This window comes from Dermacentor albipictus, chromosome 3, assembly GCF_038994185.2.
Source record: "Dermacentor albipictus isolate Rhodes 1998 colony chromosome 3, USDA_Dalb.pri_finalv2, whole genome shotgun sequence".
In the NCBI taxonomy this organism is placed as follows: domain Eukaryota; kingdom Metazoa; phylum Arthropoda; class Arachnida; order Ixodida; family Ixodidae; genus Dermacentor; species Dermacentor albipictus.
Genome location: NC_091823.1, coordinates 182,044,146 through 182,057,133, shown reverse-complemented (window position 1 = coordinate 182,057,133; position 12,988 = coordinate 182,044,146). Strand labels below are relative to the sequence as shown.

At 45.5% G+C, this 12,988-nt stretch overlaps 1 protein-coding gene across 1 annotated transcript in view; it reads right to left on the bottom strand.

Moving 5' to 3' along the window:
• LOC135918083 (DNA mismatch repair protein Msh6-like) overlaps positions 1–12,988 on the bottom strand; it is a 564,077-nt gene that overhangs the window by 525,204 nt on the left and 25,885 nt on the right. Inside the window, exon 2 of the mRNA XM_065451744.2 lies at positions 1,359–1,551. Within this exon, the coding sequence (XP_065307816.2) occupies positions 1,359–1,551 (193 nt within the window). The remainder of the gene's footprint in view (positions 1–1,358; positions 1,552–12,988) is intronic.

The following is a 12,988-nucleotide window of genomic DNA, read 5'->3' as shown; positions in this document are numbered from 1 at the left end:
TGTCATCGCATCTTTCTTTCGAGTCCGATATGTGTTGGATCTTCATCATCGTTGGTGTTCTTGCCGACTCCGTAAGTGTTGCTGCTTTGGTGTTAACTAGTCAACTCGTCCGTGTCTGATGCCGGTGTCCCTAACTCCGTCGGTGACGTGGCAGCCCGGCCTCGTCGGTTAGGCCTAACCACGGGTTTCATCGCTACTTCTTCAGAGTGCTAACGTGATGCCTCGGGAACTATCGTACATGCTGGTCTGCCTCTGCAGGGGGATCCTTCCTGGAGTGCCCGGCCCTACCGTGAGAGTCTGCAACAGGTCCAAGGAGCCTCACTCGAACGTTGCCAAGGTTGACAGCCACACCCTCAGTCGCCAGCATCACAGACTTGACCGAACCTCCATGGGTACCGTCGCCAGTGCGATGCTGATGCTACGAAATCCTTGGCCCAGAGCCACGTTGATAATCCCAGCTCGGCACCACTTCTTCACTCACAGCTCAGGTCACGCGCCTCGAGGGTTCGTGCCGTTCGAACCGATACGAGCACATCGCCCTCTTCCTTTCTTCGCTGCATGCTTCTTACATATGCACAGTTCCACCCTTTTATAGCCTTACTGGTTTTAATAATACCCAGATGTAACAATGAGCAGCCCCAGCACTGTTAACTTTTGTGTGTGTTCAATGGTAAAATAAAATGCTGACTACAATGTTCCCATGCCACATTATTGGCTACAACAATCACATCTGGCTACTGGGTGTCCGCAAGGAAAGAAAAAAGAACACAAAATGCTGAAAAAAAAAGTCAGTTTCCCACGAATGGCGTAGCACTGAAGCGATAGCAAAGTATTACACAACTGCATAGCTCGTAGCTTTATCGGCTGTATAATTGCAGTAAACATTTACTTACTAATTAAATTAGCAAGCATGGTGTTGGGTGCGCACAGGCAAACATGAACCAACTTCACTCGATGACCGCAAACACAGGCTGTCACAACACTGGCGCAATAAAGAGTGCAAACCGAGGGGAGCAAACACTTTTGCTGCCTCTCCCTTCAGAAAGTCTTGGAAATGTTAGATTACGTGACCCCCAGCCCTAGGTACATACAAAGGTGGCGCACACACAATGCATAGAACATTTTACATACAGCTTGGCATGTTTTATAGTTCCAAGACAAATACGAACGCAAGTTGGCATTCGTATTTGGTCGTTTCTATTATGGCCACCTGTCATGGACTGCTTGCCATAATGTGAAACCCAAGCACAATATTTCACCACTTTGTTCAGCACAGATATGACCATTCAGTCAATGCCATCAGCCAATGGTGTTATTGCACACCCATAGCCAGTGGCAGCCTCTCTCCCCAGACTCACCTGAGCTTGACCCATGCTCGAGACGGAGAAGAGTCAAAAAATTGAACATGCACCGATGGTTGCGTGGCATGTTTCTTGACAAAGGCACCCCCCCCAGGAGGTGCTGACACCATGGCTGGCCAGTAGGGGTAGCCTTCCAGCTTTGCCCAAACCAGGTCATGAAGACGGTAAGGACAGGACACTCCTGTATCACCTGTCATACGCACAACACTACGTTACAAAAATGTACCACACATTATCAAAGCACATGCCCATAATTTAAACACTACTCGGTCATCTGGAAATGCATCCCACACCTTTCCAAATTAGGCACTCCAGAATGCAACAGTTCTATCTGCTGCTCAAAAGCTCAAATACAGTTTACAAAGCCAGGTTATAAGGTTATTGCAGGCAGGCTGCTCCAGTGTTGTCTAACAAGTGCAGCAGAAGCATTGCTCGCAGAGCTAAGACCAGAATGTCAAAGGTAGTTTATCTCCTTGTAGAAAAAACAGCGCAAAAGAGACAAGGACAAGGAGAAGACAGGTACAACAAACAGGCGCTATTTGGACAGACGCTATTAGTGAAATGTGCCCATCCATTGTCCCTACCTTCTCGTCCTGAACTCTCTTGCGCTGTTTTGTCTTCAATTATGTTACATCAACTCAGCCACATCAAGTTGCCTAGCTTATCTCCAAAAAGGAATCCTAAGATAATGGTAATACTAAACGTTCACAAAGTGGCACACAATCTAAAGAAGATTGTTGTGAAAGCGGAGATGCGATTTCTTAATACACCAAACAAACTAGGAACATTTTGCGCAAAAGTTAACAGTGAAACACAAAAGAATCTAAAATGTGAATAAAGGCACTTCTGCAAATAGGACCAATGCAAGATATGGTAGTGCTTTAAACTTCATTTTTATGAAGCCAATGCCATACAGAGTGCGCAAAGTATTTGCGGACACTGCTTTGAATCGCCATAGACATTAACATTCTCACTATTTGTTTAGGTGCTTAACTTCGTCTTCACAAACCCTTCTCTGTCACCTACCCATCTAGCACATTAATTAAAGATATCAGCTTCCAGTCTGACTAGAGATGAAACCATGCTCTGTCGTAGTCACGCCAACCACAGTGAAGTAGAGATCCCAGCCTTTCAATTTTCACTTAGTCGTTTCTTTTTGGAGTGAGACGTTTTATAGCGAATTATCAACTGCAACAAAGAGAAATATGCACCACTGCCAGTGGTCAGACTCCATTCAGGCAGCCAAGTTTCGCCAGCAAATGGAGGCCATGGTGAGTGAGAACCCAGAAAAGCTAATTATTGCCACTGCGAAGCAGCTTTAAGTGGCAGAGTTAACAGCCATGCTTTTTATACACAATTTCCTTAGGCACATTCCAAAATAATGGATTTATAATAGCAATAATTATAATTTTATTTCCAATCACATGCAGAAGGTGGAGGACACAGGCATGAAATGCCGCCAAACAAATTGGCAGCTTGGCAAAGCCACATGCGCCCACTTTGGCAATGAACAGTAATCAGCAATGAATACATAGTTTGCTCTCAGCCATTGCCAACCTTTCACACAAGGAGGAGGTTCGGGTGACTATCACGGCAACAGCACGCAGTGTACGTTCGCTGTACATATTCGATAAAGAGATAGTGTCTTAAAACCATTGTGTGCTTTCTGTTTGCCCAAGATTATTATTTTTACAGTAAAAAACTTCCTTCATTTCGGGAGTACTCACAGAAATATGCAGGAAGGCTTCGTGTGCTGTTATTGAGTGCCGACTGCCTAACCTACGAGGAGTGCGTCACATTATCCCTCACACTACGCAAGAGAGCCGTTTCCAATAGATGGCGACTCCGCAAGTCGTCCCCCCATTACTAACTATATGTGAACAGACAGAAGGAATAGTGAAGCTGTCAGGGGGACCTCCTGTTAAGAATGTATGGAACAACATGTTGGCCGATTGAAATTTTCTAGATGTATGAGGTTTGGGTCTATTCCATGGCGGCCATTTCCCATGTGTCATCCCAATGCATTTATGCATATTCAACCGGTTTTCCTCCTTCATCCCACCCCCTTTTTCTATCTTCATTCGATTTAAATTCTGAAGAAATTACATATTGTTAGGAGGAGAAAAGATGCTGGACAATATAGTTACAAGATATATACAACAGGCACAAGACAGGCATACAAGATGGAGCCTGTGCACACGACTATCAGTGATCATCGTCTTTGACAGTCCTCTCAGCATCGTTTGCTCCTACAGGGTCTCGTAGCATGACCCCCAGCGGCAAAGGGGCTGTCCCAGTGCTTGGTAGGTTTGAGTAATATCGCTTCAGTTGAGCGACGTGAACGATATCAGAGGAAGATCGCGCTGTGGAGGTATCAAAAGGTTGTAACTCATAGGTCATGCCTGTCACTTGACGCAAGACACAGTATGGGCCTGAGTAGGGTGAAATCAGTCTCCCACAAAGACCAACTCGCCGTGCTGGTTTCCAAAGAAGCACGATGTCACCAGTGTTAATTAAAGTGGGCATCGCAATGACAAGTGTCATATATACGTCGTTGCTTTTCTTGAGAAGTGGTCAGACGCAGGCATGCAATCTCACAAGCATCGGTCACTCTAGATATGGCTTCTTGGACATATTCTGACGTTATATCGAGAATGGCTGGCAGGATCATGTCAAACGGTAGTACAAGGTCTCGTCCATACAAGAGAAAAAAATGGAGAGAAACCAGCTGAATCATGGTGGGACGTATTGTAGGCGAATGTGACGAAAGGCAGAGCAGCATCCCAGTCACAGTGGTCGATGGAGATGTACATAGCGAGCATTTCTGTGATAGTTCTATTGAGCCACTCCGTGACGGCGTTGGTCTGAGGACTATACACCATTGTAAACTTGTGCTTTGTAGCATAGGTGTGCAAGATTTCCTGGACAACCTGTGAGAGAAAGTAAAGTAGCAGCCCCGGTCAGTAAGGAGTTGTTGGAGAGCGTTGTGGTGAAGTATCACTGCATCGAGAAGGAAGCCAGTGGCATCGGTTGCACAACTGGTACGGAGAGCTCATGTTATCACGTACTGGGTGATGTAGCATGTAGCAACTGCTATCCACTTGTTCCCACTAAGCAATACAGGCAAAGGGCCAAGAAGATCAAGACCAACTCGAAAGAATGGCTCAGATGGTATTTCAATGGGCTGAAGACGGCCAGCTGGTAGGGCTGCTGGTTTTTTGCGGTGCTGACAAGATTTACAGGAGGTGACGTAACGGCAAACGGAATCGTAAATGCCAGGCCAGAAGAAACGACGCTGAACACGGCCATCTGTCTTTGAGACTACCAGATGACCGGCGGTTGGGACATCATGCAACAGTGCGAGTACAGTCTCACGTACATGCTTGGGAATGACCAGGCAGTTCAGGGCCATCAAGGTGCATGTTGTAACGGTACAATGTGCCATCTTGCAGCACAAACATACATGAAAAGAGTGAACTTGGCAGGTTCGTCAGGCTGAGAATGCCTCTTAGATAAGGGTCGCGTCTTGCTCATCGGCGATGTCACCAAATGCGGTAAGCATGAGGACGCAGGTTGACTCACCGGTCTCAGGCTGGTCTGCTGGGTCTACTGGATGACGTGACAAGCAATCAGTGCCCTTATGGAGTTTACCTGTTTTCTACACCACTGTGTAAGTACTCTTGGAGCCATAGAGCCCACTGACCGAGACGTCTAGCTGTATCTTTTAAAGACAAAAGCCAGCATAGGGCATGGTGATCAGTGAAAACCGTAAAAGGCCATCTGTAGAGGTAGGGGCAAAATTTACTTACTGCCCAAACGAGCGCGAGGCATTCACGTTCAGTGATCGAGTACTTGCATTCGGTTGGCGATAGAAGACCACTAGCATACGCAATGACACGGTCACAACCATGCTGTCGTTGTGCCAAAACAGCACCAATACCATGGCCGCTGGCATCGGTGCAAACCTCCGTAGGGGCGGACACGTCAAAGTGGCCGAGAATCGGAGGCGACGCGAGTCGTGTCAGCTCAGCAAATGCACTAGCTTGGTTGGGACCTCAGACAGAAGTCACGTCGTTCTTAAGAAGTTCCGTTAGAGGGCGTGCAATGTCAGCAAAATTTCGCACGAATCTGAGGAAGTAGGAGCAGAGGCCTACAAAGCTGCGAACATCAGTTGCGCAGGTGGGCACAGAGAAACCCTTGACCGCACGAACTTCCTCCGGATCAGGACGAACACCAGAAGAGTGAACGAGGTGTCCAAGCACAGCAAGTTGCCGGCGGCCAGTGGCGTAGCTAGAAATTTTGTTCAGGGGGGGGGGGGGGCTCACGTAGGAGCTTGGCCTCCTCGCAGAATTTGCCGAGGGATCAAATACATAAATAATAACTGCATTGCCATTGCTAAAGATGCTGCAAACGAATTATTGGACGCTATGCACTGTCAAGTAAAGTATGCATTTTTTCGTAAAAAAATATATTCTGATGTGCCAAAAATTGTGCCAGAAGTAACATATTACTACTTCCATGTTTTCTGTCTATTTAATAAGAAAATATCACATGAACTTAGAACTATATCAGTGCGAAACCAGCAATGCAGTGCATATTGCTGATATGATAAATGCAAAGGCCGTGAATTGAACAAGCTGAGGACAAACATTTTAATGAAACTTTGTCATTCAAGAACCTTGTTTACATTTTTATACATATGCAACCGCAAGCAAAAAAATCTCAGTGACGCTGTCCTTCTTTCCAATGTAGTGCGCAGGAGCGGCTGTCACCGGTCGTGTATAGTAATTGCACCAAAATTGTAGTGGCAACAGAGATCACATATAAAAAGCAGCGGTTCTGCAAAACATACATTAGAAATGCGAAGTACAATGGAACACACAAATGCGATATTTAGACAAAGCTTGACAAAAGCAGAAAAGTATCGCTGGAAACAAAGTTCACTGCATGCATCCACAATACCTTGCAACAAGATATTTAAATATACATATAAGTATGCAATAAATCTATGTATCTAGGCAAAAGTCACTGTTTACAGGGTGCTTCAGCTAACTTTAGCCAGAGTTAAAAAATATGCTGATGCACTCCAAGACGGCGCGACCGAGTGCATGTTGCTCACTTTTGTATGTAGTGTGCATTTGTATTCTATTGTATTTTATTCTATTGTATTTGTATTCTATTGTATTTTGCTTAATTATATTTTAGTTAAGACTAATAAACTAACTTCTGAAGTAACGAAGCTAGGAAAATAATTCTAATTAGAAAATTGCAGAGAGGTTTGCAAAACGTTCGAATAAACAATTTCTGTCTTTCTATATATCTATTAAGTCTTAGTGCATTTCAGCTTGCTGATGATGCCCGCAAAATACAAGACGCCAGGTGACATACCTGCTTGCGCGTCGCGATTGCACTGCTCCCCAACCTTCCCGACAAAAACAGCCATAGGAGCGCTGTCGCTTAAAAGGCGACAGGGCAGCGATGTGGGCATTGGCTGTGCCATTTATGCCAAGAATGTGCTCCCCTCGCGAATGTTTGTTATAGGTGTAAGCAGACACAGCAGTTATCGCTTGTGCTGCTAGAAGTAACAGGTCTGTCATTTCATGATAGCTGTAAGCAAATTGAAGATCCCTAAATAAAAAAACTCATTTTTCAGAAGGCTGAAAATGGTAGAATAAGAGTATATTAACTGACCAGACACAGTCTTTCACTGAATTTACGTTTATTTTTTGCGTGCTTTCACAGCAAGCACTCGAAGAGCTCACCTTTGTGGTATAGTGTCTCCCCCTATGAGATCTCCATGTTATCATACATTTATGTTTCGTAGTAGTCTAGCTAGATGGCGCACCCCCCTTCTGTCATGTGACGAGCTTGGACCACTCAGGAGGTGCCATCTGGCGTGTGGAGTCTTTTTTGGTAATAAACAGCCACTAGCCGGCTCAGTCTTTTGTCCGGTTTCATCAGGAGCAGTTGGCTCCGCGTCTCCCTCTCTGCGTCGGGCGCTCGCCGCGCGTTCGCTGAGCGCCAGGCCCCCGCTTGCCTGCCACTGCCGACACATCTTATGGCGACGAGGATGGGATACCCACTGCGGTTCCGACCGAAGCCCCGGGAAACCAACGAGCTTCGTTAGTGAAGCGACCCTTCCTGTGTCTGCACGGCATGCAAACGCCGCCGACGCACTTGGCATCGCGAGGCTTCCGAGCCTAGGCCTTCCCGACCCCTTTGTTCTTCCTTGCCCCATTCCTGCTGCGAGCTCCGGCTTGTCTCCTGCACTGTCTCCTGCACGCTACCTGGCATGGCTTCTTTTACGGCGAACCTTCCGGTTTTTCTTGAATTGCCCGGGCCACCGTTAATTTCATGGTATCGATGGAACAAAATCCGACAAGGAGCATGGCACAAGACTCACTGCACCGCAACAAGGAACACATTTTATACCTGTGTTAACGAAACACGTGAACTGTCTTCGAAATGGCACGGCTAGGGGCCTCGCTGTGACATTTAGGAGACAGTTCACATGTTTCGTTAACACAGGTATAAAATGTGTTCCTTGTTGCGGTGCAGTGAGTCTTGTGCCGTATTCCTTGTCGGATTTTGTTTTCAGTGACTGCCTGTGTTTTGGTGCCCAAGACTGGTGCGCGTGTGTGTGAACTTGGGCGGGGACGGACTGATTTGTTCATGGACTTAAGTGCGTGCCTTGTGTGCGCGTTTCATTGTATGCTTACTTTGTTTCCAGGGGGGGATGATGTGGTATAGTGTCTCCCCCTATGAGATCTCCGTGTTATCATACATTTATGTTTCGTAGTAGTCTAGCTAGATGGCGCACCCCCCTTCTGTCATGTGACGAGCTTGGAGCCCTCAGGAGGTGCCATCTGGCATGTGGAGTCTTTTTTGGTAATAAACGGCCACTAGCCGGCTCAGTCCTTTGTCCGGTTTCATCAGGAGCAGTTGGCTCCGCGTCTCCCTCTCTGCGTCGGGCGCTCGCCGCGCGTTCGCTGGGCGCCGGGCCCCCGCTTGCCTGCCACTGCCGACACAACCTTCTACAGCAATGCAACACTGGGATCTTCTGAGAAAGCTTGCTGTCACTGCTTTGAGCACCATCGGTGAAATGCTGTAGCAGACCTCAGTTATATGCTCCTGTAAGGCTTCTGTAGTCGTCGTTTCCGTCGTGTATATGCGATCCTCAATATAGCCCCACAAGAAGAAGTCAAGAGGGTTGAGGTCGGGTGACCTTGCCAGCCACAGGACAGGTCCGTTTCTCCTTATCCATTGCCCTGTGAAGGTAACATCAAGCCATGCTCGTGCTTGACTGCACCTGTGAGCTGAGGCAGGCCCTGTCACGCTGATACCACATTACATCAAGCTGTGTTAGTGGCAGGTTGCAGCAGAAGTCTTCAACCAGCCCTTTGAGGAACTCGCATACCTTTTGCTGGTCAGAGTGTTGTTAAACACTGGGCCGATGACTGTGCTGTCATATATTCCGCACGAAATGTTAAAAGACCACTGATATTGATGGTGGGATATTCCTATGCAGTGGGGATTTTGCTCACTGCTATAGTGTGCATTGTGGATATTTACTTTGCAATTTCGGGAAAATTTCATCATGTCAGTCCAGAAACCTTGGGGAGAAAGTCATAATCCTGCTCCTCCTGAATCAAAATCCAATTCGCAAAGTCAAGTATCTTTTGGAAATCCCTTGACTTCAGGCATTGATGCAACTGCAGGTGATAAGGGTGCAGTCCAGCTGTTTTCAAAATCATCCAGGCAGTTGAGTTGGGCACATCGAGCTGTGTGCTCACGCTGCGCGTGCTAGCATGTGGATCAGCCGCCATGAAAGACAAAGGTTGGAGCGAACCTCATTATTTATGAGGGAAGCTCGCTGTACAAGATACCCTGCGCAGATTGCAACTACACATACATCGGTGAATCGGGCAACTTTGACAAAGACTGAGGCAGCATCAGAAAGACGTTGAAAAGAAATGAACAGTTTCGAATGCCCTTGCCGAGCACACTGATGCAAAGGGCCACAAGATTGACTGGGATCGCTCGAGAGTTATCAGCCAAGAAAGAAACCTGAAATCACGGCTGTATCTGGAACCACTGGAGATAAAGAAAACACATCAACCGCTCACTCGATCAAAATGAGGAAACCTTCCCTTTGTCATACAAGCACTGCTTACGTCACATTCTGAAGTATGCATAAGCTTCCGTGAACTTTCCTTTAACCCATTGTGAACAAGGCTTCCGTACAGAAGCCGAAACGTCTTTTAGATTTATTCCTTTTTAGTACTTCTTTTGGTCGGTGTCCGTCGTTTTATTGCTTGAAGTTCTTTCTGCACAGCATGACGGCGTCTGATGGGCATGTCGAACAGATCGATGAGCTTTTGCTTACATACCTCCCAGCTCGTAAGTTCCTGTTCGTGGTTCAGAAACCACACTTGTGCCGTAGCTGCCAGGTAAAATATGATGTTCCCTAGCATCAGCGTCGGGTCCCAGTTGTTTTTAATGCTCTCCCATTCATACAAATGAAGCCAATCTTTGACGTGTGTTGTCTGACCCAGAAAAGGTACCTGGGTCACGCAGTTGTGTGAAGACGATGGGGCAGTTGGCGGTGGATGGTTGAGGCACGGTCGGTGACCTGCTCGAAGCATTCTTGTCCCCGCCATGCTGGCATTGTAGATGCCGCCAATGAGCATCTACTGCGTAGGTTCATCTTGAAACTTCAAAAACCAACACTCCAGCAAAATGTTACAGGAAAAAAAGATGCTGGACAATACATTTACAAGAAATATTCAACGGGCAGAAGACAGGCATACAAGATGGAGCCCGTGCGAACGACTATCGGTGATCGTCATCTTCGTCAGTCCTCCCAGCATCGTTCACTCCTGCAGCGCCTCATAGCAATATATGTAGTTCATGGTTTCTTAAAAAACCAGGCGCACGGGATTAGTAACACCTCTTTTCAAGCGTTGAGGTACCATGATGACTGATCATTATGGGCCCATAACACTTGCAAAGGAGTGTTGCAAATGCAGTATGCCTAGTTTTCAGAAAATTACGAAACTATATATACCAGGCACCTGGCCAGGAGTGCACTTGTACGTATTTACCAGCAGGTACCCAGCGGTAGCTCTAGTCGGCAACCCACAGCAGCGGTGGATACTCTTCAACAAGGCCACATTCGAGATGTGAACTCTTACAAGTAGCCAAGCACCTGGTCTAGGACTTATTAGAAAAACTGGTGGGTTTCTAGCAGCACTGGGATTTGAACCCAGTAACTCTGCATAGAGGCAGACAGCAAGTAATAAAGAGCCGCAACACTGCTGCCCGCCGCTGGGTGACACGAGCAGAACGTAACCTCAGGGGGTGTAGCTGCCTGTGTATTGCAGCCTCCGAGTTTGGGTTTCACATGCTCTGATAAATTCCATGATGTCACAGGTCTGCGGGCAATAACATTTTTACAGGTCCAAAAGTTGATGTGGCTTATACGGAGAGCTTGCTGAAATTGATAGTTTCAAACTTCCGTATGCAATTTTTGTGATTTTCCTGCTAATTACCTTGCATCACCCTAAATGCCACGATTGCCACAGCCCACGGCATGTTTTCGAAGGAACCGTTCCTTTATTTCAAAACGGCTACTTTTAAATATTACGAATGTCTTTATAGAAACACCCGTATGCATAACTTCGCAAAAGCATATGAACTGTTATTCAGTCACAAAACAAAAAGTAAGTGAGTAGATCTGTATATGAAAGGACATAAACAAAACCATTTCTGTGCAGTTCTTTCAGTAAACGAGGAAATTTGTTTTCTAAGGTTTGTAATCGGTATGATGTTCGGAATGTTCTTACCATCCACACCTCACTTCTTCCAAATGTATAAAACTAGGGTTTCATAGCTCAATTTCTGCTCATATGAAAACTGTACTATAGGTGGTTTCTTTTTTCATTGCTCAACACAACGAATAATCAAATATTGTGCTGTCATATATTCCGCACCATAAGCCGGAAGTTCCTTTTCGAGCCATTATTTCTGAAAAAGGAACGTGGCAGTACACAGTCTCAACTTTTTTGCATAATGTATTGTCTTCAGTTCGTCTTAATGACCCCTTCCTGATAAGACATTCGAAAGAAATTGTAGCCTTCCTAACAGAAAATAATCCAGGTAAATGCTCAGCGATCAGTGTTGATGTTAAAGACCTTTTCTATTCGCTTCCGCAATCGGAACTACTGTGTAGTGTTAAAGAAGCACTGACGCTCAACAATGATGAGTTCCGGTATACTCAGGACTGTGGGATGCCCGTAGAATCTTTTTTAGAACTTTTCTTGTTTTACATAGGGAATACCTTTGTAAAATGGGGTAGTTCTATGTACGTACAAAAATCGGGAGTTTGTATTGGTTCAAAAGTTGCGCCAGTTTTGAGTGACATTTATCTAAGTCGCGTCAATAGAAAACTACAAAACAATCTTAAGGAATTGGCGGTGCATGCGTTTAGATACGTAGACGACTACCTGGTGTTTTGTTCTCGCGATAACTACACCAAGAAAGCTACGGATATTTTAAAAGTTTTTAGGGAATGTGGTGGGGGCCTAGGTTTCACGCTAGAGCCTATCCAGGGCAACAAATTACAGTTTTTAGATCTGTGCTTAGCGTTCCAGGATGAGCACGTCTGTTGGCATTATTCGCTTAGGGCCAAGAAGCCACTGCTAGAATTTTCTTCTTGTCATTCTAAACTTGTTAAACAGGGGATAGCTTATTCAACTCTTAGGTCTGCAAAAACTAAGTCATGTCCGCACAATATGCAACAAAGTTTTTCACAACAGATAGAAAGGCTTGGAAAGGCTAGCTATCCCGTGCATTTATTATCACTTACCAGCGAAAAACTTTTAAAATGGGTAAAAAGCCCCGGTAAGGAACAAGAAAAACATAAAAAAGAAACAAAGTTTGCAGTAATACCCTTCATACATAGATTATCCCACGGTTTAAGGATTGTGGCCAATAGGTATGACGTCAGTACCGTTTTCTCGGCCCCACGCAAGTTGTCTAACATGTGTCCTATGATAAATAGGAGACGAACAGGAAGGCAAAAAAAGAAAAGATGATTGCGTAGTTAAACATGTGTCCTCTTTAGTGCCTTGCAACACAGGTATAGTTCATCAGATTACACTCGAGTGTGGGAATGCTTACATTGGACAGAGCGGTAGGTGCATTAACATTAGACTAAAAGAACACAAACATTCACTAAACAACCCTAATGCATCACATTTAGCAGCACATTGTTTCGATTGTGGTTGCAAACCTTTCTTTGAAGACACAAAAATTCTTTCTGGACACAGATGCCAAACCACGTGGGAAATTATCGAGACATTCCACATAAAAAGATTAGGAGACACTTGCGTCAGCCATGCTTCGTTGTCTCTGTTAGATTGCGAATTTCAGTACCTTCGCAATACGTGTACTAATCTGAAGTAATCTTTTTTTGTTGTTGTTCTTTGACTTCCTACCCCCTGATATGTTTAACTGATGCTTTTTACCTTGTCATGTTCTTGTGCTACAGTTTTTGCAATCACCTATATATATGTTCTTCGTTTTAATAAAAATTTAGTTGAGAGTTAGCGCTCGTCCTGTCTGCT